Source organism: Amblyraja radiata, chromosome 29 (genome assembly GCF_010909765.2).
Source record: "Amblyraja radiata isolate CabotCenter1 chromosome 29, sAmbRad1.1.pri, whole genome shotgun sequence".
Taxonomy (NCBI): domain Eukaryota; kingdom Metazoa; phylum Chordata; class Chondrichthyes; order Rajiformes; family Rajidae; genus Amblyraja; species Amblyraja radiata.
Genome location: NC_045984.1, coordinates 26,711,922 through 26,738,652, shown reverse-complemented (window position 1 = coordinate 26,738,652; position 26,731 = coordinate 26,711,922). Strand labels below are relative to the sequence as shown.

Here is a 26,731-nt window from a genome sequence, read left to right as displayed (position 1 = left end):
CAAAGCCATCAGTCCCACAATCTTCCACCTCAACACTAGGATGCCACAGTCACCATGGAATCCTGAAATATGGCGATGGGAGAAAGGCTCAACTCCAAACTGTTAAAGTCTAGAGAAAAGTGCAGGCGGTTACAGACTTCCAAATTAATGTATTTTCAGTCAAAATCTCAGAACGTGATATATTCGAGTTTTGAGGTTAGTTTATTGTCACGTGTACCGAGGTATAGTGAAACGCTTTTGTTGCGTGCTAACCAGTCAACGGAAAGACAATACATGATTGTAATAGTTATCCACAGAGGACAGGTTTAAAAGAGACGAGTGATTGTAGTACGTGATTGCAGATCCTTCTGTGACCAGCACACACAGAGTCGCCTGGGTTGGGCGCCATCTACCTGAGATGACTTTCCAAGTCAAGATGGCCTGCTGCTTGGAGGAGAACCTACAGATGGTAGGTTACCTCCAGAGATGCTGCCGGACCCACTGAGTTCCTCCAGCATTTTGTGTCCTTTGCTGTAAACCAACATCTACAGTTCCTTGTTTCTACAGATGGTGTCGTTCCTTAGTACTTGTCGCAGGGCTAATGGTTGCTAGCTTACTGGGGGCGACTGGGAAGCTTTGTGAACGCCAGCAGTTATTTTCTAGATGTTGCAAGATGCAACCACAGTAAACAAGCAATGAAGGCAGAAAATATTTGTCATGGAGAATTGGTGACCATCAGATGGGCTGCGTTGTCTTGGATGATGTCAAACTTCAAGAGCTTGAGTTGCACTCACAGGTTGATGCGACTCTGACACACATCTACTGGTGCCTCATGGATGGTAGATTAGCATACACATACACATTTAGACATGTGCGATACACAGACACCACTCGTCTGGACTCACCGACAAGGTGCTGATGCCTGGACTTCTCGAGCAAGCACCAGCAACCTGCTTGGATAGATGAAGCAATAAATATGATCTACATGAATCGTTAAAGGCAGCCAGCATCAGAGACCCACGCTCCTGTCATCGGGAAGAAGGTATAGCAGCCTGGAAACTATAATTTCCAGCTTCCTCTCTACAACCATCAGGCTATTAAACACGACAACCTCCAAATAGACTCCAAACCACACAGACGTGAGGACATTATTACCTATCCGTTGTGCCGCTGCAAGGATGAATTTCACTGTTCCGTTTCGAGACGTATGACAATAAAACACTCTTGACTATCAAGGGGAAAAAAAGCAATCAGGAAAACAAAAAAGCCACCTTAAAGACACTACTTTCCAGCAATATCCTCTTACGTTGAAGTTCTTTGATTCGAGCAGCTCGTCCCTCATCCTGTCGCCATTCCTCCTCTTGCTCACCAAGGTTTGCGGCCTCTTCAATTGGGTACCTGAGTAGAACCAAACAAATTAGCCACTGGCCGAGGCAGTAACTCATCACATTCTTAGGTTCATCTAATAGACGATGAGAAAAGATCACCAACTGAAGAGGTCCTGAGCATGCAAATATTTGAAGATGGTCAGCATCAAGACGGACACTGAGAGATAGTCCCTGGTGGTCTGGCCACTGGAGGGTGGCTGTTCCGACAGATATTGCATGAGGGGAAGAGATTTAAAAAGCTCAAATGGCTGCAAGGAGAGCCCAGAGACAAGCTCTTTGGCCCAGTGCATTCATCTGCAGCAGAGACGGCCTAAAAATGGGCTCCTGATGCACGCAAACGTTCACCACGGAACTGACCGCTAACGGGCACACCATCGTCCTACAGAAAACTATTATCTCAAGATCATGCCTGCATGATACCCTGGTTTGGCTGCATGCGGGCATGGATTACCTCAATTGCGTTTGTGAATGGAATTTATTACAATGTATTATATATTATGAACAACCCGACACAATGCAGGGGAAGTTATTGATGTAGCAGTGGTATTCATTGCCACAGAAGGCGGTGGGGGCCAAGTCAATGGATATTTTTAAGGCAGAGATAGATAGTTTCTTGATTGGTACGGGTGTCAGGGGAGAAGGCAGGAGAATGGGGTTGAGAGAGGAAGATAGATCAGCCATGATTGAATGGCGGAGTAGACGATGGGCAGAAAGGCCTAATTTTGCTCCTATCACTTATGAACATATTGGGCCTTCAAAAACGCAGAGAAACTCCTGCAACAACGTACTGGGGTCAGGATTAGACTCCAGCTAATGTAATGGCCTTCCCTTGTGCTAGATGACAGCATAGCAGTGTCAGTACTACACTGGAATGTTTAGATTATGGCCTCGTGCCTCTCGAGTTGAACTGGATCCCATGACTTTGACTCGGGGATGAAGGTGCTGACAACTGTTGATATTCTTTAGTCAGGAATCCAAAGCAGTCAAATTCCTAAGAGTAAGCTCTGTCAAATTATTTCTGAAACGGACTTTGTTAAACTAAAGCGTTAGATGATCTCAAAGATGGCTGCATTGTGCCGTTTCATCACAGGCTCCTTTTAAATAGTTCTTTTTGCTCATTTTTACATTAGTCAGGTTAGAGTTTACACATCAAGGTGGAATTCATAAAAACATAAACCATGATCAAAGTACAGATAATGTACTGCTTTGTCTCTCAGTAATGGATTACTGCTGGACCTAGCCAATGGAGCACTCGTGATCAACATAGACTCAGAAACAGCTCTTTCCTCTGTTATCAGGCTTCTGAACGATCCTTCCATAAGCTTGGGCACTGCCCAATTCATCTCTACCCATGTGTAAGAAAGAACCGCAGATGCTGGTAAAATCGAAGGTAGACACAAAATGCTGGAGTAACTCAGCGGGTGAGGCAGCATCTATGGAGAGCAGGGATGGGCGACGTTTCGGGTCGAGACCCGAAACGTCGCCCATTCCTTCTCTCCATAGATGCTGCCTCACTCGCTGACTTACTCCAGCATTTTGTGTCTACCTTCATCTCTACCCATTGTGGACATTGGGTTTCTAAGGAACTGATGTGCTACAATACTGCGAACTGCAGTAGATGCTACACTCTGTATCTTTTCCTTTGCTCTATCTATAGTACTTGACTTGATTGTTTTTGTGTAGAGTATCATCTGATCTAATTGGATAAATTGTAAAACAAAGTTTTTCACTGTACCTCAGTATGCATGACAATACTAAACCTAAACATAGACCCAGGATCAAAGTGGTGGGATAACTGTTCAGAGTCGGTAGCCCGGCAGGTCAAAAGTGCACTGGTAAAACTAGATAATGGTCGCTGTTTATAGGAAACATCATACCGTATGAGTGGGTAGACACAAAAACCTGGAGTAACTCAACAGGTCGGGCAGCGTCTTTGGAGAAAAGGGAATAGGTGACGTTTCGGGTCGAGACCCTTCTTCAGACTCGACAGGCTCACATGAGTGGGTACAGGTCCCAAATTATGGTTCAGTACTGTAGGTGAGAGGCCACTCACTGTCTGTTGTGCTACACTACCTGCATATAGCATCACGAATAACGGCCATCCAAGTATTTCGCTCCTCCTTGGAATTTGTGTGGATTTCGTACATCTCGGGGCCCTCGTCTGAAGCACTGATGAGGAACATTCCCTTCTCCTCGTTGGCCACTTCCCTGACGATCAGCTTGTGCAGCGAGATGCCAGCTGGCTTCTGGTCCTGAGGATTTGGGATTGAGCAAGAGCATAATGACTTAAAGCAGAACGATAGCAGCTTGCAACAGTACCTTTATTAACAAATTATAAAAATAACAACAACAACAACAACAACAACAACAAAAAGAAAAAGTACTGAAAAATTGCTGTAGCTGAGCGGGTCAAGCAGCAGCTCTGGAGGACATGGATAGGCAACGTTTCGTGGTCGGGACTTCTACAGGCTCCATCACTTTGTGTCACATCGCCTATCCAGTTTCATCAAGGATGCTGCCGAACCTGCTGAGTTAATTTGTGTCTGCCGTCAGAAACCAGCATCTTGCGTCTATAAAAATAACTTTTCCCCCTTTCCCGTCGACTTGCTGCTGCTAGATTGTGGAGCAAGTCATTCCCTCTTTCTGCAGTGTTACCAAATCGCTTGAACAATTAGACGCGACAGGTCTGCCTTTTCATTTTTACCACCCACCGTTGGCTCTGAGCGGGCAGGGTTATGCGTTGGCACCGTACATCAAGCAGGTTGCGGGACAAGTACGAGACCATAAGCAGAAAGTATGACCCACCCCGCAGCTTTCTGGAGGAAAGGAAACGGAGAGCACTGTTCATATCCTGCACCGACAGTCTGCAAAGAAATGAGTCGAGTGTGAGGAACAGGCTGCCCTCTCCTCCACCCCGACAGACTTACCACAGTAGCAAACAAATACTTCTGGTCCTTTTCTTGAAGTAGCAGAATCACATCTGATAAAAGGAGAGCCAGAATATCTGTGAGAGAGAGAGAGAGAGGTGGGATAGAAATACAATAAATAAATCATTGCTATCTCCTATTCCTGCTCACCATCTCCCAACATGGCCCCCCCCCCCCCCCCACCCACATCTTTCAGGCAAGCTGGTTCTACGTTCCAAATTTAGGATAGAAATTACACTGTGGAATTTTTAAGTTATTGAGATTTCAAAAATGCTGAAATGCGCCACGGTGGCACAGCGGTAGAGTTGCTGCCTTACAGCGCCTGGGACCCGGGTTCCGTCTTGACTACGAGTGTTGTATGGAGTGTGCACGTTCTCCCCGTGACCTGCGTGGGTTTTCTCCGGGTGCTCCAGTTTCCTCCCACACTCCCAAGGACGTACAGGTTTGTAGGCTAATTAGCTTTGGTAAAATTGTAAATTGTCCCTAGTGTGTGTCAGATAGTGTTAGGGATTACTGGTTGACGCTGACTTGGTGGGTCGAAGGGCTTGTTTCTGCGCTGTATCTCTTAATCTACTACAAACCTACTGACTCCAATAGCTATCTTGACCACACTGCTTCCCACTCTGCTTCCTGTAAAGACTCTATCCCCTCCTCCTAATTCCTTCGTCTATGCCGCATCTGTGCCCAGGATGAGGTAGGTGTTCCATGCCAGGACATAGGAGATGTCTTCATTCTTTAAGAAACGGGGGTTCCCCTCTTCCATATAGGTGAGGCTCTCACTAGGGTCTCCTCGATATCCCACAGCTCTGCTCTTGCTCCTCCTCCCGCCATTCGCAACAAGGACAGAGTCCCCCTTGTCCTCAACTTCCATCCCATCAGTTGTCGCATACACCATGTAATCCTGCAACATTTTCGCCACCTCCAACGGGATCCCACTGCTGGCCACATCTTCCACCCCATTCTGCTTTCCGCAGAGACTGTTAACTCCCTGGTCAACTCGTCCCTTCCCACCCAAACCATCCCCTCCCCAGGTACTTTCCCCTGCAACCGCAGGAGATGCAACACCTGCTGCCTGATTTGCTGAGTTACTCCAGCAATTTGATTCATCTCTTGTCCATCTTGAAATTAACACTTTAAACAGGCAATCTTTGAGCGCTGTCCTAGAGGCACAAAACAAAAATTCCAAATTGGACTTGTACCTTTTAGCCGCCCAGACGCAGCCTTCCAGCACACGACACCTTCGTACAGGAGTTTCCTCTTTGCTCGCAGCATGTTCATTTTATGGAACGTGCTTCCATTCTTCAGCTTGGCCGTCGACTTGATATCCATCCTATTGACAATCTCCTTCCAGCGCCGAGCTTTCTCACACAAGCTCACTCTGTCGTCCACGTCTGTTATTGTGTCCTTTATTAGCACCAATGAATTCGGCAGCTCTTCGTGATCCTCTGAGCCAGCTTGGGAAAGACAAAGGGACAACTCAGTAGTTTTACCGGAGTTCCGAGTCGACCTAGAAACTCATAATGCTTTAAGGGCCTGTCCCACCTACGCAATTTTTTCAGCGAGTTGCCGGCACCCGGCATAGCCGCAGACATGTCGCGAGGTGACGCCTGTACGGTCGTGAGTAGTCGCCCAAAGAGTCGTACCCTTTTCTGGTTGCCGCTGGATTTTCAACATGTTGAAAATTTTCGGAGACCTGCTGCGATTAATGACGGGTGCCGGCAAGTCGCTGAAATAAATCGCATAAGCAGGACAGGCCCTTAACTTTTCCCAGTGCTGCTCCATAGTTCTTTAGTTTAAGGTCACCGATTCTTAAAGGAGGCACCCTCTGTGGAACAGTGTACAGAGAGCGCTGCAATGGGCTCGACGTCTACCAATTCCTGCTTCTGGCTTCAAATCATGGGACAATGACCCCAGGTAGAAACATGGCCCTTTCTCCTTAATATGTCGAGGCATTATAAAATCCATCATTCTCTCTCAAAATAATTTCTATGATAATTTTCACACAGCCAGCAGGAACTGGGATAACTTTGCCTCCTACTGCCACTCTTGAGGCTAACACAATAGGAATATTGAATAAATGTCTCACAGCTGGGCAGACGGAGGATAAAGTGTATACACGCAGAGAGGCAAGAGAATGAGCGAAGGAAAACATAGTAGTGTCTTGAGGGGAACACAGGTTCAAAATGGATAATGCCTAACTGGAAGAACCAGTGAACCATCTTGGAGCCTATACAACAGAGTGGGGGTGGGGGGGTATAGAGAGGGGGTTTAAATTATTAAGGCGCAAGGCATTAAGCATGAAACTCAGTTGACACCTAACTTTGAGCAGAAATTGGTCAGTCTTTTAAAAATTCAGTGGAACCATCCAGTTTCATCAACAAGTTAAATGATTGCTTCCATTTAATAGATCATACCTTCAGTATTCTGAATAATCCTCTCCACTAAGACAGGGTATTTTGTAATGCGCTGAGTGACCAGTAAAATGCACTCCTGCACTCCGAGGCGCCTCACCACAGAATAGTTACTTAATTTCTGTAACAAAAAAAGACACGTGGGCTACAGTGAGACTGAGCTCAGAGTTTCCAGGGTGGACGGTGTGATTGGATAAACCCTCCACCTTTGTCCCTTCCGAGCACGCACCTTGATCAGGTTCTGAAACTTCTTGTTCTGCTGGTACATCAATTTGTAATAGGTCACCGCCTCATGGTGGTGGCCACAGAAGTCCCCGTACTGCACCTTCATTTCATCTCCACATTCACCTGAGAACTGAGGCAAAATAGATTTGATCACTCCACTCATTCACATTATAATTGATTCCGGTACAACCTGATCTTACACTCACAATTGTAAACTTTGACAAGAATAGTAGATGTACAAAATATTTTCTCTCCTTTATGAACTGAATGCACCCGAAATATCACCAATGCATGTTCCCCAGAGATGCTGCCTGACACACTGAGTTACTCCAGCACTTTATGTCCTTTAATACAACAGCATGCTTGTAGACAGAGTAAAGCACTTTCTAAGGGCCCCAATTATGCATGATCTACTTTTCCCTCTCCACCCCATTTTCCTGACATCTCCCCGTAACTTTAACCTTATTAAGCAAGAATCTATCAATCTCTGCTTTAAAAATACCCAATGAATTGGCCTCCATAGCCACTGTGGCAATGAATTCCAGATTCACCACAAATTCCTCATCTCCATTCTGAAGGTACATTCTTTTGTGTTGAGGTTATGTTGTCAAGTTCTAGGGCTCTCCCATTATTGGAAACATCATTTCCACGTCTACTCTATCTTGCCCTTTCATTAGGTTTCGGTGAGATTTCCCCCCATCCTTCCAAGTCTTCCTCAGCCAACAATGAACCGTGATCACACCAACTTCCTACCTGTTGTGTGAGGACATCTCCAATTTTCTGGATGAGGTAATTCCGTTCACTCCCTTCCTCCAAGCAACTTTTCCGCCGTTCCTTCAAGCGGGAGAAGAAGGTTTTGTGGATTTCAAGTAACCGGCGCAAGCAGGGAAAGATTCTGTTCACAGTGTGCTGGTCACTTAACTGAAGCTCCTCCTCCATCCCCCGGCAATATACATGCAGCATAATTTTCAGCGTTCTGACATGATGCATCTCGGTTTGCATGAGCTCTACGGACAAATGTGAGTGAGAGTCAGAGATTTACAAACATTTACTGCACTCATTTTGTTCAAAGAGTATGTATTGGCTAAAAATGAACAGTGAAGTTTAATCCCACTTTGCAGTCACTCATCAGCTTTGACAAACAAAGTACATCATGTGCTCTCCTGGGTATTTTTTAAATAAACGTTTCTTCCACAATGACATGTTTGGACCCCAAGAGATTTCCATTAACAGGTCAGCTTCCCTGTTATAGAGGTGGGGGGGGGGGGGGTGATCCAACGTATCATTCGCTCCAACACAAAGCCATGTCATCTACATTTGTGTCAAAAAATGCAAGTTAAAAAAACCGTGTTGAAATATTTACACTTTTCCCCCCATTAGATTTTGTGAGATTGAATTTTATTCCACGGCTCAATTTTCCGAGTAGTGATTTGTGAAATCTGTAAGGGTGAAATGTCTTTACCCAAATGGGTGTAATATGAGGGTCGCCTATATACAGCATATTTTCTCTCTTTCGAGACTTTGTATAGTTAAGAAAATTGTGTATATCAATAGAAGATCATTTGGTATTAGCCTGCAAAAGGTAACCTGTAATCCAATCAGTTATTCCTCATTTCAGTCCCAAAGGAATAACTCTTTAATTTGATACTTAGCTTAGAGAAACAGCGTGGAAACAGGCCCTTCGGCCCACCCTGTCCATGCCAACCAGCAATCACTGGTTCCATCATAGGGACAATTTCTAGAAGCCAATTAACCTACAAACCTGCGCAGCTTTGGAATGCATGAGAAAAACCCACGTGGTAACAGGGAGGACGTGCAAACTCCGTACAGACAGCATCAATGATCAGGATTGTACCTGGGTCTCCGGCGTCGTAAGGCAGCAACACTACCGCTGCGGCACTGTGCTGCCTAAAACATATTCTAGACACCCCAACTCACACTGTAAACCTTTGTTCGAGACATCCCAGCAAGGCGGAAGATTGTGTGTGCATTTACCCTATCAAGCATTGTAAGAATTTTGCATGTTTAAATGAAATCACTCCTGTTCTGTTGGAGTGGCATGAAAAGAGCAGGAAAGGACTGAATCCAACTGTGAAAATATTGGTTAATAAAAAAAAAATGCTGGTCATGTCTTCCAAGCTCACGAAGGATGATGATCAAGTATTTGAAGGCAAGTTATTTAATTATCATGGAACTGTACTGCTACAAGAGCCAACAATCTCACGTCAGAAAATTGATCCAATACTGTTGGGGCGGCACAGTGGTTCAGCAATAGTGTTTCTGCCTCACAGAGCCAGTGGACTGACTTTGGTGCCTTCCCACACAGTGACAGAGCCAGTGGACTGCCTTTGGTGCCTTCCGTCACAGTGGGAAACTTTGATTCTGCTGTGTGGGGATGTTTTATCTTGGACTCTATCGTGTGTTGTGTACTTTATTTTAATTGCATGGCTGTATGGTGAACACACATTTCACTGTGCCAACTGGCACATGTGACAAATAAATGTATCTAGTATCTAGTATCTTGGTCATCTACACCCAGCGTTTGTGATCAGAGGGTGAAATCTGCCAAATCCAATTATAAAAGGACATACATGAAAATTTCCACACATGCCCTCAGGGATCTCAGGGACAGAGAGTGATCGTATAAAAAGTGCTTACTGGTTAAGTAAAATACTCAACCAATAAGTCACTGTGATCTATGGGAACATGGCATGTTGTCTCCACGATGGATTCTGAGCATAATCTCAAATTCACTGACATTCACAGAGAGATGAATAGATGGTGACTTTTGCCTTACTTACCGTATATAACATCCTGCCTTTTGATGACTTCCTTGGTCTGTTTCTTTGCGTAAGCCTGGTCCACTGCAAGACTCCATGATTCAGCCTCAAACTCCTGGCCATCTACCTCCAACTCTGCCTTCAGTGAAGCGTAAATGGTGTCTGAACAAAAACATGGGAAGATTGATTAGACATGATTAGATTTATTCACCCCTTCCCCTCAGTACTTCATGAAGCACGCGATCCTTTTTGTTCTCAGGTGTAGCTCTGGTGTGGGCTCCATCTGATCCCCCCACCTCTGAGCTGGAAGTCCCTGCCCCAGACCCTACCAATCCACAAAGTTTCCTGTCACCATCCAACTACATGACACCCACTACCCCTAGCTGTTAGAACCTTCCCACACACGGGTATCAACTATGGTCCATAGATTCAACAGGGACTTCAGTCAACCAGAATAATGTTTGCAGGGCTTTATTCCAAATGGAATCTCAAGCAATGGAAGATGATTTCATACAATGTTATAACTCTTTTTTCCAGCCCATACTCTCTCTATCCAACATCCTTGATCCAAGATGGTGGCCAACCCAGGCGACTCTGTGTGCTGGTCACAGAAGTGGATCTGCAATCACTGCACTACAATCGCTCCACTCTTTTAAATCTCTACTCCGACAATAACATTTCTTACTTTATTCACATTATCCCCATTATTATGTATTTGTACACTGTGGATGGATCGATTGTAATCATGTATTGTCTTTCCGCTGCCTGGCTAGCACGCAACAAAAGCTTCTCACTGTACCTTGGTACATGTGACAATAAACTAATGTGTAAGAAAGAACTGCAGATGCTGGTTTAAATCGAAGGTAGATACAAAATGCTGGAGTAACTCTGCGGGTGAGGCAGCATCTCTGGAGAGAAGGAATGGGTGACGTTTCGGGTCGAGTCCCTTCTTCAGGCTGATGTCGGGGGAGGGGGCGGAACAAAGATAGAATGTAGGCGGGGACAGTAAGACTAGTGGGAGAACTGGGAAGGGGATGGAGAGAAAGCAAGGGCTACCTGAAGTTATCTGACAATAAACTGAACTACAGTGGGAGCAGATGTATACTGTGTTTATTGTGCTGCATAGCCTGGATACCTCCCAACTCTCTCCTCCTTCAGCCCAGTACTCAGCACACTGTCCTACCTTCTGCCACAAGCGATTCAGCAGATGATGAAACCAGGCTTGGAGTTTCCTCAGCCCATGGTTTTCCTCTTGGGATTCCATTCTCCACCTCCTGCTCCATCTCCCCTGCAGTTACTCTAAACCATTAAATATGCGTGCATTAGAACTCAACAGAATAAGCCAGTAAACACAGTACAAAGTTGGAATGCAATCAGGCCTGAAGGTTTGTCGGTCCGTTGGTGCAAAGTGTCTTGCCACAGGGTAGACAGATTCTGATCTGCTCCTGCAGCTAGTATTCTGATTCAATTAATTTAAAGTGCGGCAACTCAGTTCCCACTAAAAAAAAACATTTGTGGTGACAGTGTCTTACAGCACCAGAGACACGGGTTTGATGTTGACTACGGGTGCCGTCTGTACGGAGTTTGTACGTTCTCCGTATGGGATTTCCCTGGTGTTCCGGTTTCCTCCCACACTCTAAAGACGTACAGGTTTGGAGGTTAATTTGGCTTTGGTAAAAATTGTGCACGGTTCCTAGTGTGTAGGATAGTGTTGGTGTACGGAGATCGCTGGTCGGTGCGGACTCGGTGGGCCGAAGGGCCTGTTTCCACGCTGTACCTCTGAACTAAACTATAAAACATTTCTGATGCACGTTAGGGTGTAATATCCCATGATATTTTGGTTAATTTACCAGGCAATTGTTTAGCCAAAATCAATCACATTAGTTTAGATTCCAATTTATAATTCACATTCAGGTATTCAATATTCTAGGCCATGTGCATTTGAGAAGTTTATCAGGTTGCTACTCTATGACTTTCACCTTTAGGATACAGTTATAATAAGGGACAGGTAAAATGGTGCAAGATTTGGTGCCAAAGCTATTAAAAGTGCCAGAATTTTAACTGTAGGATATTATTGATCCAGGTTTTAGGAGCATCTTCATCCATCAGTCACAACGTCAGTCAGTTAGCAAAAAAAAGTTGCTGGAGAAACTCAGTGGGTCAGTCAGTATCTATGGAGGGAAATGGATAGTCAACATTTCGGGTTGAGACCCTTCATGTTGAGTCTCTCTACAGATTCCACCATCTGTAGTCCTGCCTACATTTGCAAACACTTGGAACGCGAGGAAATGATGTGTTTTTTACATTTATCAAGTTGTACAAACCCGTCTTTGCTGACGCTGTTGACACTAAACGAAGAAGGTTGGGAAGGTCGTCTTGGTGGAATGGTCATGCCGATATTCCGCACTCCACCGGGCGTGCCATCCGCAACCAGTTGTGCACACCGTGGTGGTTGCTCCCTCGCTGAAGATGCTGCACCAAGAAAAGGTCCACAGGTCAGAAACCACCCCTGGCACTGCCTCTTCCACCCCGAGCCTAATCTTTCCACTCCTACCCTCCTCCCTTCCACACACCTCCACCCTTTACACTCGCACCACCACCTAACCCCAAAATTAACCTGGTACATTTTGTCTCAATTGTGCAAAAGTGTCTCAATCCTTTTTTTTTTTAATGTTTGGAATTTTAAAAAGCACATTTCTGAAAGATTTCTATTGTGTTCCTTTACGTTTTGGCTTTGGCTCCTTAAAATGGCTAATCTCGAGTCATTATTAGATAAATCTAATTAGTTTCTTGTCTATAATTTACTTTCAAGTGCTGACAATTCTACAAAATGTGGATCTGAGGAGCTTGGCAGGAATCTACTCTGCGGCTAGGAAGCAAAGAACTACAAATGCTGGATGTTTAACAATGGAAAATGGTGGAAATACTCAGGTCAGATAGCACTGGTGGAGAGAGCAGGAGTTAATGTTTGACATCAATGGCTTTACTACACTTTGGCCCTACGGTGTTTAGGCACAAATGCTCCTTCCGTGCCACCATTTCCCAATCACCCACTTGTGGACTTCTCCATGGCTTTGTTCCTGGCCCTCCTGTGCTTCAACCTCTGACCTCCTTCACCATGCAACAGGCACAATTCGTCCCGATGACACTGGATTCTTGAACATCTATCCCTGAATCAGGCCATTGCTCATCCTCTTCATTGGAAAGTAATTACTCTTCCAAGTGTTTTTTGACAAAATAGAGGAAGAATTATATCGAATGTGATTTTAAATCCCTCAAATATACTAAATTAGTTCACACACAAGGCTAATGTATTCGGGGATGACTTTCCAGTTCAATGATGAAAACAAGTTAGAAATGTCATGCTTAGCCATTAGCAATTGAATTGAGGGTCCTATTTCAAGTTCAAGTTCACATTTATTGCCACATGCACCAATTGGGATACAGTGGAAGTTGACTTGCCATGCAGCCATACAAACAAAACAGCACAATACACAATAGAATACAACATGAACATCTACCACATTGGAATCAACATTCTTTACTGTGGTGGAAGGCAAGAATGTTCTCAGTCCCCCTCCTTTCAGTGATGTTGGTGTGCATTAAAGGTTGAAAGGCAATAATCAAAGAGCAACAAGGTTAGGGCAAAGATAACATCAAAACACCTTTCCCATGGGATCAAACTTTATTTCTGATGGTGAGATAGTCCAAAGACATAATATGAATGATGACTTAAGTGGGAGAGTTGAAAATAAAATATATTAATGAAAATGCAATGCAGCAAGTGAGTTGGTTGTGCCTAACGATGCTGTGATAGGAACCCTCGCAGACCGTTTTACATTTAAAGTACCGGAATCTGGAACAAAAAACAGAACACTGGAAGAACCCAAAGGGTCAAGCAGCATCTGTGGAAGCAGAAGGTATAAGTTAATAATGCCAGTTGAGACCGTGGATCGGGACTGAGAGGGAAGAGCAGATTTCCTGATATCGCAACATGAGCGGGTGTGGGATTGAGGCTGATAGGTAATAGGTAGAATCAGATGTGGAGGGGACAATTGGTAAGTGGATCCAGGTTGGGGGGGGGGGGGGGGGGGGGGGGAGAATGGAACAAAGGGAGAGAAAAAAACTAGGTGGACAGGCGAGTGTGTATTGGAGGAGGATACCGGAGGCATGGGGTTCTTGAAATTGGAAGATTCATTGTGCGTTGGAAGTTGTCCAAGCGGAATACGAGATTTTGTTCTTCCAATTTGCATTTGGCCTCTATGTAGCAATGCAGAAAGCCATGGACAGACAGGTCAGTGGGAGCGAGGCGTTAAAATGACTCGCAAACAGAAGGTTACGATGCCGGTTGTGGACAAGGTCCAGGTGCTCCGCAAAATGCTCACGTTACCTATGCTTGGTTTCACCAATGTGGCAGAGGCCACGGCGTGGGCACTGAATGCGGTCGAGGCGGATCAATGGCATTAAGCTGGAACCGGCAGACAAGAGACGGAGAGGCCAGGGGGTGGCCATCGTAGAAAAGGTTAAAAGATCACGCCGTTACAATTTGGGTGTACTCCATATCTTGGCGGCGCATTGTTAGGATCTACCAGTCAGCTTTATCCTGCAGCTAAGCCCACACCTGTACCCGAACCATGCGTGAAGGCTGCCTCTAAGTGCCTGAAATCGGACAGTACAAATCCTTATCTTGATGAGCAAAAAGAAAACTTTAATTGTTTGGCCCATTTGTAACAAAGGGCAGCACAACCCAAGGCTGTCTTGGATAAAAATGCAATGTGCTCCTTTAATCAAGCAAGGCCTGACAGCTGTTAGGCTTCAGCCCCAGTTCAATTAATACTGATTTAAAGATCAGAGTGACCTGGATATTGCAAGTTAAACTCAGGAACCGCAGCCAGTGGGACACTCCCCTATGTGGAGACATCAGCAATATCTACAAGTCGCCCTGTGGGCGTAGGGTTGGATTACGAGATTACCGCAAGATCTAAAACTATCAAAGAGCCCAAAGACATTACAGGTGTGCAGATGTCTCTCCGCTCCAGAAACCCAAGCTAATTTCTGGCTTCTGCTGCTGCACGTGTGGAGTTTGTAGATTCTCAATTATGATGTTTCCCTCAGGCTCCCTAGTTTTGCCCCACATCCCAAATCCATGCAGCGTTGGGTTAATTAGTGACTGTAAATTTGTGTAGGTGGCTGAAGGAAAAGAAGTGAGTGAGCTAATGGACTAAGTGAGAGAATAATTTACGGGGAAGTATGTGAGGGAAAGGGGGATTGATGGAATAACTCAAGAGCTCTCGGATAGACCTGGTGGGCCGAATGACCTTCTGCAGATGAGCCATAGAATGCATTTTATCGGAATGCATCACCGCAAGAAATTGCAGAGAGGTGAGGGTGTAGCCCAGGCCATCACTCCAACCAACCTCCCTTCTATTGACTCCATCGACACTTCACGCTGCCTCTGAATCAAGGCTATCAGCAGAATCAAGGACAAATCTCACCCTGGTCACTCCCTCTTCTCCCCTCTCCCATCAGGCAAGAGGTACAGAAGTGTGAAAATGCACACCTCCAGATTCAGGGACTGTTTCTTCCCAGCTCAGGCAATTTGAGGAAGGACATTCTTGCTATTGAGGGAGTGCAGCGTAGGTTCACAAGGTTAATTCCCGGGATGGCGGGACTGTTATATGATGAAAGAATGGAACGACTGGGCTTGTATACTCTGGAATTTAGAAGGATGAGAGGGCATCTTATTGAAACAGCAGATGGAAGTATAGGAGTACCTTCCCCTTAAGAGCTGTGGCAGTTCAAGATGACAGCTCGACATTAACTACTCAGATGAACAATAAATGCTGGCCTTGCTAGCAACTCCCAAATCTTGCCCCACCCCCCCAATTTTTTTTTTTAATGATCTGATCAATTCTGGCAGAGGATCTGACCGAACTCTCAAGCGTGATACCAAAAGATTAGCCCTGGTGGAAAGACATTAGCCAAAGTGTAGTTTGTCGGCAGTTGTCAGCACTCACTGCATCCAGGCAACTTATTCTAGAGTTGAAATGGAAATTGGCTTGGCTTTTAATATAGGTAAATATTGAGTTGTGTTGGGGAAACTAAGCGCATATTCATTTTACACGTAAAAATCATTCAAGAAACACAAGATGTTTTTGATATAGTCAATGCAGTTAAATTACGACTAGAATAAGAAGCCCACCAATAACATCGAATACAGTTCCCCAGCCATTGTCAACTACAATAATGTGGGGCTGAAGCCATATATCAGGCAGAATGGATAGGATTTAATTTCCTGAAGGACCTGAATACCAGTAGCAATCACTAATTTAATTGTCATCATTACTGGTAATGGCTTCTCATCCCAGTAGTTAAGTGAATTTTGTGTCCTCAATGAATATCCACTCAATCTACATATCTGGACTGTCATGATTAGCGCTGCAATTTATAGTAAAATTGAAATCCATGATACATTTCTAGTTTATTAACAGCAAAACAAACTGTTTTGTGCTAGGTGTTCTCAGGTACATTTGCAACAATTGGAGGGAGAGGATACCAGGGAGGCAATTGATTTGATAATTCAAGGGTCCCCAGTTACCAGAATGGACATTTGAGCCTTGGAACCATTGTTCTAAAGCACAGATTTAAAAAATATGATTTGTGAAATGACTAAACTAGCCTTGACTGGATAAGACTATCAAGCGAGCAGTTTACAGGTAGCATAATTGTTGCTGAGATTAAATGCCAGAAACCTACTTCTTCTAAAAGGTGCTCTGTAGAATAAGTTGCCTGGATGCAGTGAGTGCTGACTAGTTCCGAAGAGGGGTCCTTCCAAGTGCGTATAGCAAGTGGTTAGGCACAAGGGATGTGTAGACTGGAACTTGTCTGATTCCCTTTGATGTCCAAAAATAATTTCTGGGAGATTTTCTTGCGTCTCTCTCTTTCAAACAAAGAAACAACGGCAGAAAAATGTGACTTTATAAACGCAGGAATGATTAAAATATGGAAGTTATCAATAATAGTTGTGATGGGGGCAACTGTACGAATCGTGGAAGAACTGCAAGGAGATTAAAACAACCATGCACTTAATTATATCAACAGTATAAAGGCCCAGCTGTGATATAAATAGAAATGCTGTAAAAATTAAACAGCTATACTAGCGGGAACAGAAACAATTAACAGTAAAACTGAAAAGAGCTCTGATCAGAACATCAGGTCATGACCTGAAACATCAATTCTCTTTCTTCACAAGTGCTATCCAGCTTGCTAAATTCATCCCACAATTTGTTTCTGTTTCATGTTTCTGGCATCCCCATAACTTTGTTCTTGTGAAGAACTTACCTTGTTGGGTTGTGCTCTGTGGATTTCCTGTAAGTTTCTGCTGGGAGTCCTTTAGCTGTGAAAATAAAGTTACACGTAATATTAATCTTCACACTGGACCCGAAGACTTTACTCTGTTGGGTTAATAGATTACTGTATTTATTAACTATTCTGAAACGTCATCCCTGATAATGCAGAGTGGTAAATGTCCTTTGCAAGAACATGCTATTTATTGCAGGGAAATCGGACATGGTTTTGAAAGTTAGGTAGGTTTATGGGCATTAATCAATATTTACTGAAAATCTGAGTGTCGTTGAGATCTCCAGAAGTAGATCACTATTGCCCTGTAGCATATAAATTTTACTTGGGGTATGTGTCAATATTTGCAGGTGCATGTCTCATAGGGAAGCTTGAAAGCATGATCACATTTTTAAAGGTGTGAAGGTTTTTAGTTTAGTTTGGTTTAGAGATACAGCACGGAAACAGGCCCTTCGGCCAACCAGGTCTGCGCAGACCAGCGATTCCCATACACTGGCACTATGCTACACACTACAGAGAATTTACAATCCTTACCGAATCCATTAACCTATAAACCTGTGCTTCTTTGAAGTGTGCGAGGAAACTGGAGCACCCGGGGAAACCCCACCCAGTCACGGGGAGAAGGTACAAACTCCGTACAGACAGCACCCGTAGTAAGGATCGAACCCGGGACTCTGGCGCTGCGCCACCATGCCAGCCCTTTAATAGAGTGATTAATGAAAAAGATGGCTTTCTGTTGTTAGGAATGAAAGGTTATTAATTTTAAAGTATTCATGCTGCATGAAGTGTTGCATAGTGACGGAGCATGAAATGCTTTGCTTCTGGCAATAATCGAAGGGGAGATCACTGCATATTTTAAAGTAAATATCTGAACCACAAACCACAAGTACAAGGAGAGCAAAGGTAGACAAAAAATGCTGGAGAAACTCAGCGGGTGAGGCAGCATCTATGGAGAGAAGGAAATAGGCGCCATTTCGGATCTGTACTCGTGTTTGTTAGAACCAAACAAGGCAAGAGTTTTGAAGAGGGGAGAGGGATTACTAGATTGTTTAAAAGCCTTCTGGCCTCAGCAAGGAAGACAGTGAGAGTGAAAAGAATCTCCCAAAGATCATACAACAGAACATTTCAATAGTGGGAAATGATGATGGTGTGATGCATAATATACGAATACCGAACTTACCAAATAGTGAAAGGCCTGGGTGGAGTGGATGTGGAGAGGATGTTTTCATTTTCACTAGTGGGAGAATCTAGGAATAGAGCCATAGCCTCAGAATAAAGTGACATACCTTTAGAAAGGAGATGAGGAGGAATTTCTTGATGAGAGTGGTGAATCTGTGGAATTAATTGCCACAGAAGGCTGTGGAGACCAAGTCAATGTATATTTTTAAGGGGGAGATCACCGCACTAATCAATTCTTGATTAGTATGGGTGTCAGGGGTTATGAGGAGAAGGCAGGAGAATGGGGTTGAGAGGGAAAGATAGATCAGCTATGGTTGAATGGTGGAGGTGACTTGATGGGCTGAATGGTCTAATCTTGCTCCTGTAACGTATGAACTTATGAACAACTGAGAGTGCTAGGTTGTTGTTTGAAGTCTACTCAATAACGGAACTGTGGGCCTTGCTCATATTCACCGTCCCAGTGCGGCGGCAACAAACTGTGATACATTTCTCTGTAAAATACTTGTTCAATCTGACCGTGAGAACATCTGAACTTTGCACAGTTTTTCTTTGCGGATTCTCTCCGGATAATCACTAGGCTCTCAAGTGAGCTCATGTATGACCAAGGGGATTAAAATCACCACTTCCTGTCTACTTTGGCGAGTCCATAACAAAAAAAAAAAATGAACAGTTCTACAAGTTTTCATTTCACACTGCAAGGCCCACAATAAATCTGGTGCGAGACAAGAAAGATAGGACTCCGCTGGAAGTGCAGGTGAGGAACAAGCTGTGTAAATGGGAGCTTAACTCTGCATTAAAGCCCACAGCAGAGTCCGATTTAGAAATGACGGCTGCTATGTTGATAAGGATAACAAAACTGATCCAGCTGATTTGGCTCGAGCTGGGCGGGAACGTCCGCTGCTCTGAGCAGTTAATCATTTGAATATTAACAGACTTAGACCTACAGCACCAGCTGTGTGTGTGTCTGTGGGTGTGTATATTTATCTGTGTATTTGAGTGACTGAAGTTAAAAGAGCAGGAAACAGTCAGATAATGATTCCAATCAAAGGACTTTGTATGCATTTTAATCTATAACCTGTTTTCTGAGCCACTCCTGCAGCTCTGTAGCAATTCTTACATTTTTAAGCATTGATGGTCAATCTGAATTATGGAAGTGTAATGCTGATAAGATATTTTTTCTTGAAGCTAATATGTTATTAACACTGGTATTTATCATTCATCTTGACTAGCAAGGCACGACCAAAAGCCTGCCACTACTGTGGCAAACATTGCGATCAAGCTGCAACTGATTTACAATGATGCCATATGTGTCAATCCTCACAATTCCAATGAAGTGGTTGCACTAGAATGATGTAGAGACCATTAATATTCAACCACTGCTGCTGATTTATATTCAATTCAAGGTGTGGGTAGGAGGGACAGCCCCGTTAATGACATTAAGGCTCTAGTATCATGTCCTGGAGAGATGTCTGTAGGAAGGAACGGCAGATGCTGGTTTAAACCAAAGAAAGACACACAAATCTGGAGTAACTCAGCAGGACAGGCAGCATCTCTGGAGAGAAGGAATGGGTGACATTTTGGGTTGAGACCCTTCTTCAGCATGGAACAGTCTGAGGAAGACCAGGAACGTTACCCATTCCTTCTCTCCAGAGATGCTGCCTGTCCCACTGAGTTACTCCAGTTTTTTGTGTCTATCTACAGAGATGTGTGGACACTATCACCAACCACCATCCTATTTTAGTGTCATCTGCAAATTTACCCATCATGCTGCATATATTTCATCCAAATCGTTTAAATAAATGTTAAATAACGAGTCCAGCATCAATCCCCGTGGCATACCACTGGCCACAAACCTCCAGTACGAAAAACACCTTTCCATCATCATCCTCTGCTTCATGCCATCAAGCTATCCCATGCAAGCTAACCTTCGAGGCTAGCCTATCATTGGAACACTGTTAAAGGCCTTATGAATTCCATGGACAATGTCTACTACATAGAAACATAGAAAATAGGTGCAGGAGGAGGCCATTCGGCCCTTCGAGCCAGCACCGCCATTCATTGTGATCATGGCTGATCGTCCCCAACACTACAGTAGTGTTGAACCCCAAGATGTTGGTGGTGGGGACTAGCAATGCCATTAAGCATCAAGGGGAGGTGGTTAGACTTTCTCGTATTGGGGATGGTCATTGAGGCATTTTTAGCGGTGCAGCTGTTACTTGCCACTTCTCGGCCCATGTCAGAATATTATCTGGGATTTGCTGCAAGCAGGTATGGATTGTTTCATTTGCTGATGAGCTGCAAATGGTATAGAATATGGTGCAATCCATATCGAGCTCTCCATATTCTCATCAATTCCACCCAGATCCCAACAGTGGCCTGGGGCAATTTACAGCAGCCAATTAGCATACCGACCGCACATCTTTGGGTGTGGGAGGAAGCTGGAGAACAAAGGTAAAACTTCCCTGATCACCAGCATTCCTTGATGTCACACGTGGTAAGATGCTGCCGTGATGTCAAGGGCAGTCACTCTCAAACCATAGTCATGTGAAATACAAAAGTGCTGGAGAAACTCAGCGGGTGCAGCAGCAACTATGGAGCGAAGGAAATAGGTAACGTTTCGTCCCAAAACGTTGCCTATTTCCTTCGCTCCATAGATGCTGCTGCACCCGCTGAGTGCACTTTTGTCTACAGTACCTTCGATTTCCCAGCATCTGCAGTTCCTTCTTAAACAAAACGTCATGTGAAATACAGTTGTGTTCATATTTACTTGAATTTTATCAAAATACAACCTGTTGTTCTATTAGGGTCACAGTGAAGATGAGGCCATGAATGTGTTCAATTCTACCTTTCCTTCTTTCAACTGGTAGAATATAGGCTTATCACTGGATAACATTGAGTTGCAGTAATGACACATGTGGGTCAGTCAAACCGCTGTGCTGGTCATTGATTGTTGCAGAGGTAATTTAAAGGAGGGAAACATACAGAATATGACCCAGATTATTAAGATATACACTTCAATAAGGCATTCCTTGTGGAGTGCGGGCACTATTTTTAAATTGGCCCGTGATCAAGGTCTACTGTGCATGACACAAAAACTGAGAGGCAACAGGTAAACCCGAAATAAACTCAAGAGGATCAATCTTAGGTTTGAAAGTACAGAGGGGGGCAAAACAAGGGAGACGCAGAGAGAGGGATGGAGGTTCAGGAAGAGGGAGGCGATAATTGTGCAGAAAGAAAATGGGAAGAAGAAGAGCTTCATAATTTCAAGGCCTGGGGGAAGAATAGGCAGTGCTACAAGCAACAATGCAAACCGATTCATGACATGAATCAAGTATAACCATGCTGGCAAACCCCAGGCGAAACCTTGAAATGAGCTCAGCATGAAAAATATTCCCTCCCCAAAAGAGAGAAATTATTAAAAATATGACAAGCAAATAGATCACAATAAAAAGATAAACACAGGGATACAGACTAACCTTGCTCTTGGAAGTACTGCATTCAGCTAGAAGGTTCCTGCAGTTTTTGTGTACATTCACAGCACAGTCTACAAAGAAACATACAGCTATTAGAAAAATTGAAATAAAAACAGAAGCTGCTGAAAGTGAGAGGGCGGGCAGGGAGGGAGGGTGGAGAGATGGAGCGAGGGAGGGGGAGTGAGGGCGGGGGTGGGGGGCGGGCGAGAGTGAGGGCGGGGGGGGGGATTGAGGGAGTGAGGGGAGAGTGATGGAGTGAGGGGAGAGTGATGGAGTGAGGGGAGAGTGAGTGAGGGCAAGCAGGGAGTGAGGGCACGGGGGTGGGGGGGGATGAATGCAACGGCATGCAAGGAAGACTGGAGTTACCCAATCTACAATCAACATATTACACTGTCCTTCATTAGTTACTGGATAATCATTAATTGGAACCTTTGTCTCCTTACTTCAACCCTATTTATTAGCCCACTCTGTCTGTCATATTAACAGGAAAGGTTATTGGATAAAACCAATCACCTTTTTGAACCATTTCCCCACAGCAACTCTTCCAATGAAAGTATTGACTTCATGGATGGATTTTAAAGATAAAAACTGTTTTACACAAGTAATAAGATATCAGCACAAATGGATTCTTCATTTAAACAGCAGTAAGCAGCAGGTATGTGCCCCAAGCAAGCCTGACCTTGTTTGATACACTCCTTATTACAAAGGTTGCAGACAAAGAAGAAACTTGGATGGCACATCATCAAAGAATGTGCAGCTGGTGCTCAGTTCAGCCAGATTTGCTTATAAATTTCCAACAGATGAAGTAACACAAAGATCAAAGACACCAGGAATTAAAGCTTTCTGCAGCCTTGATGGTGCAGTTACATTGAATATATCACCTCTTGAAAGCAGGTGAGGAACATCTCTGAGGGCTGGTCATATCGTTTATGAGGAAATAATCACCTTGTCCACCTCACCGCATCCTTTTGGACGGTTGGCAATTTATACCCTGGATTTCACTCGAACCAATTCTAACAAACAGAACCTGAAAGTTGTCATAAAGATTGAACCTCATCTCCAAGGAGACCTAATAAAATCTCAATCGTTTTATCTAAGAACAACTGGCAATAAAGCATATTCTGGGATCTGGAGAACATCGACATTCAATTACTGTAGTAACCTTACCGCAATTGTGAGCTCGGTTACAGAGTTAAGCAGTTGCTCCAGCAACTAAACTTGCCTGGCGACCCAGCGCAGGATGGAATAAGTGCAACATTGTTGGAGACAATGCCGTTTCCATAACGCAAGGCTCTGGCATGCCTGCACAGGTGGATGCTAGAGACCTCGAGGTGTAAATCAAAGAGGAGGTTGCTTTCACAATCTCCTGTCCAAAATTCATCTTCAAACACTAATATTAATTTCAGTTATTGAGAGGTTTTGTGAGCCAGAATCAATTCATAGAATGTTACGGGTGCAGGTGGACCCTTTATTACAGCCATCCTTGCTCTGGAAATTCACCCTCACAAATCACTACCCAAAAATCTGAGGTACGGAAAGCAATTGAGTCTCACAGAATTTATGTGAGAAAGTAAATTAATCAACACAAAATATTTTTTCACTCGTATAAACCCCTCTTGCTCAAAGTCAGCACAATGCACATTCTGAAGAAGGGTCTCGACCCAAAACGTCATCCATTCCGTCTCTCCAAAGATGCTGCCGATCCCGCTGAGTTACTCCAGCATTTTGTCTCATCTTTGGTGCAATCCAGCATCTGCACAATGCACAGGCTCCAGTTGTTGGTAAAATACAGGGTTCCCAACATCAACACTCGAGATAACAGAGGTATATGATAGACGATAGACACAAAATGCTGGAGTAACTCAGCGGGATCGGCAGCATCTCCGGAGAGGAAGAATGGGTGACGTTTCGGGTCGGGATGCTTCTTCAGACCGATAGACTGAATTTACTCATAGGTACCCAAATGATTTAAACTTGACAGAAGTATGTGCAGACATTTACAGATTTGGGCCACTGGGAACATCAATCTAACTGGCTCCACGTCACCCTGTTCTCTGCTCCCTCTTGTGGTACGGGCAGCTTTCGAAATGAGAGCAGCCACAAAATAAATGAGTACGTCAAGAAAAAGATTGAGTACAGGAGTATTGTGGCTCGATAATCCAGTCAGATGGGACTTAATTCAAATCTCACCATTGCAGGCGAGGAAGTTAATTTTAATGAAATATATATTCACATAAAATGCAGCATAACCTAGCGGTAAACGTTTCACTGATTACCTTGCCTCAGTATTTCTCCAGATTCAATATCAACTACAAGAATCATTGCTGGATGATTACACGAGTCATAATGCTGGATGATTTCAATGCTCATAAATAGTAATTTTTGCACACCACAAGAGCCTGAGTTGACAAGTTCTGAAGAATACATCTGCTAATTTAAATCTTTGACACGTGGCAACAGAATCAATGATGGAGATTTTAATTTGTCATCGGAGCAGATTCCAGCACTGCTTACTCAAATCAAACATGAATCAACAGAATTACTTCAGACTGGCTCCTCATTATTTGTTACTCCCTCAAAACAAACAAGCAGAGTGCAATCCCAAAGACGGCTCATCTGTAGACAAATCTATTCCTCCTTGTAAATATAATATTGGGGTACAATCTCATTTATCATGTTACATTACTTGCATTCGCTTGTAAGTATTTGAAATGGCAAAGATATTAAGTTTAATAGCTCAAGCCGATCGTGTAACAATGACTCTATTCAAAACCCTAAATAAATAAACCCGAATCAGAGTACTTTGTTTAGTGTTGGGCTTTGTACAGTGCTATAGGACACAGAGGAAATTGACTGATGTAGTGCAAGGCTATGCAAAAAGAAAACTGAAGTCTAAAAAATTCAGAGACAGGAGAAGATGACATGCAGGGATGTGCATGTGACACAAATACACACGCATGCACGCCTGGACTTCACAAATGGAAGATGATTTTATCCACGAGTAGTTGCTCTACTCAACAGCCAAAAATCTGTAGCCTCCCTTTGATCTGGTATTTTGTTGGTTCGCATGCTTGATCAATGGTGTTTTATCATTAATGCTTTATTATTATTAATGTTTAGTGTTTTCTGAGTCATTCGTAACTGTCACTCACTGTATGTCATGTTGTTACTTGTGGGCGGAGCACCAAGGCAAATTCCTTGTATGTGAATACTTGGCCAATAAGCTTACTTACTTACTTACTTCTTCCCCTCACCATAGAACAATGCAGATCACGGGAAGATTTGATGGAAGTGTTTATAATTAAGAAAGGACAGGGAAAAGTGAAACAGATGTAAAATATGCAGATGGTGGGATGTCAACAGCATTAGAGGTCACGCCAAAACTATAAAACACTGGCCTACTATGTTCAACATTGGTCACCACATTACAGAAGGGATCGGAGAGCACACTGCTTCAGCCAGCAAAGGAAAATCTTTGATTAAAAGATTGAATTGACTAGGGATGTTCTTTCAAAAATAGGGGTATTTTAATTATCAATTTTCTCAGAAAACCGTTCAATAATTAGTACGGCAGGATTTAAATGACATGAATTTAAAGTAAAATGTTGGATTAGAAGGGAGTTCAAAAAATAATGTTCTCATTCAAATAGTGGGATTCTAAAACTCATTACCTGTTAAGGTGTAGAGTTAGATAAGCTCACATTTATGAAGTAGCTGGATGAGCATTTGAAGTTACCCAATTAATAAATTCACAGATCACAGCTGGATAAAGCCAGATTATGCCAGCCATGGACAAGGGCTTGATCCTGTGACATCTTTGAATTTCTATTCTGCAAAGTATATCAGTTGTCAGGTAAAATATTAAATGTGAAAATTCAGAGACAGGAGAAGATTGCATGCAGGGATGTGAATGTGACACAAATACACACGCATGCTCGCCTTGGACTTCACAAATGGAAGACGAGGCAGAAACCTGAATATTCAAGATTAGATTGGAAAAGTAGATAAAGGATGACGTTGGGTAAATGGGATCTTCGTCTTCTTCTAGCATATGGCGTGCACAGCCTAAAGTTGTAGGACAATTTGTTCTATTTGATCTTATTTGATTGTGCACGCCGGTTGGCAGGTGCTATAGACTTGCACGGGAAGGTAGACGCTCCCGCCCCCACGAGTCTCGGGGAGATGGGGCTCGTCAGCCTGGGAAGGCAGTCCATCTAGGAGAGGGAAAACTCTGATTTAAAATCTCCACTGCCTTGTGGCCATATCCAGTCAGGGAAAAGGCTCCAGGAGTAAACCTCAAGGAAATCCAGAGTCGGAGCCCCTAAGGCAGTTCGTCGTTGTCTACAACCTCGCTCTGGCAGCTCCTGCGACGGCACTGGTGCCAAACTGTAACGGCCCCGCTGTTGCTTTGGATCGATCAGCGACGTGGAGGACTGGCTGCATGGGCAACAGCCTGTCCTCCATATGACATGGCCCAGGCTTGCATCCGACCAAGATGCATCACCCATGGTCAGTCATGACTGAGACGGGCCCTACACGCCGGGTGGATTGCATTCGTCGAAACAGGACGGACCACATGATGGTTGCAATCTTCCACCCTGGTAAATGGGATGAAAGCCGTTTACTGGAATGAAGGATAAATGTCCACAAAGCCTAGTTGGACCAAATAGCTCTCTTCCACACTTTGGTTCTTTAGTTGTACAGAGGAGTCGTGGGTCAGTTTCTCCATGAGTTATAACAGGATAAAAGATGACCGTGGTGAGCAGATGGGACAATTAGATTTAGAGCCAGGGTAATGCTAAATAGCTCCGGCGCATGTGGCTGGACTAGATTCAGCAACTTTGGCGTAAGAAGGGAAAGATCTTGTGAAAAGGAGTAGGCAAGAAAGCAATATTTTACCTTGAAAGGAAATGTTACTTCTTAAAATGTAACTCACCTCCTTCATAAAGTCCATGATTCATGCCGGGGTAATCTTTCAAGGATATGAGATAAATAAACAAATATGAAGCA

General features: G+C 43.9%; 1 protein-coding gene across 2 annotated transcripts in view; it reads right to left on the bottom strand.

The window, feature by feature from the left end:
* Window positions 1-26,731, bottom strand: part of arhgef18 (Rho/Rac guanine nucleotide exchange factor 18) — a 150,778-nt gene that overhangs the window by 16,439 nt on the left and 107,608 nt on the right. For both annotated transcript variants that reach the window (XM_033046983.1, XM_033046984.1), the window contains 12 exons: window positions 21,725-21,792; window positions 17,052-17,106; window positions 12,035-12,182; window positions 10,894-11,009; window positions 9,732-9,872; window positions 7,684-7,937; window positions 6,935-7,060; window positions 6,709-6,826; window positions 5,494-5,748; window positions 4,295-4,371; window positions 3,441-3,619; window positions 1,286-1,377 (listed from right to left, as the gene is read on the bottom strand). In XM_033046983.1, coding sequence (XP_032902874.1) covers window positions 1,286-1,377; window positions 3,441-3,619; window positions 4,295-4,371; window positions 5,494-5,748; window positions 6,709-6,826; window positions 6,935-7,060; window positions 7,684-7,937; window positions 9,732-9,872; window positions 10,894-11,009; window positions 12,035-12,182; window positions 17,052-17,106; window positions 21,725-21,792 — 1,629 coding nt within the window. The remainder of the gene's footprint in view (window positions 1-1,285; window positions 1,378-3,440; window positions 3,620-4,294; window positions 4,372-5,493; window positions 5,749-6,708; window positions 6,827-6,934; window positions 7,061-7,683; window positions 7,938-9,731; window positions 9,873-10,893; window positions 11,010-12,034; window positions 12,183-17,051; window positions 17,107-21,724; window positions 21,793-26,731) is intronic.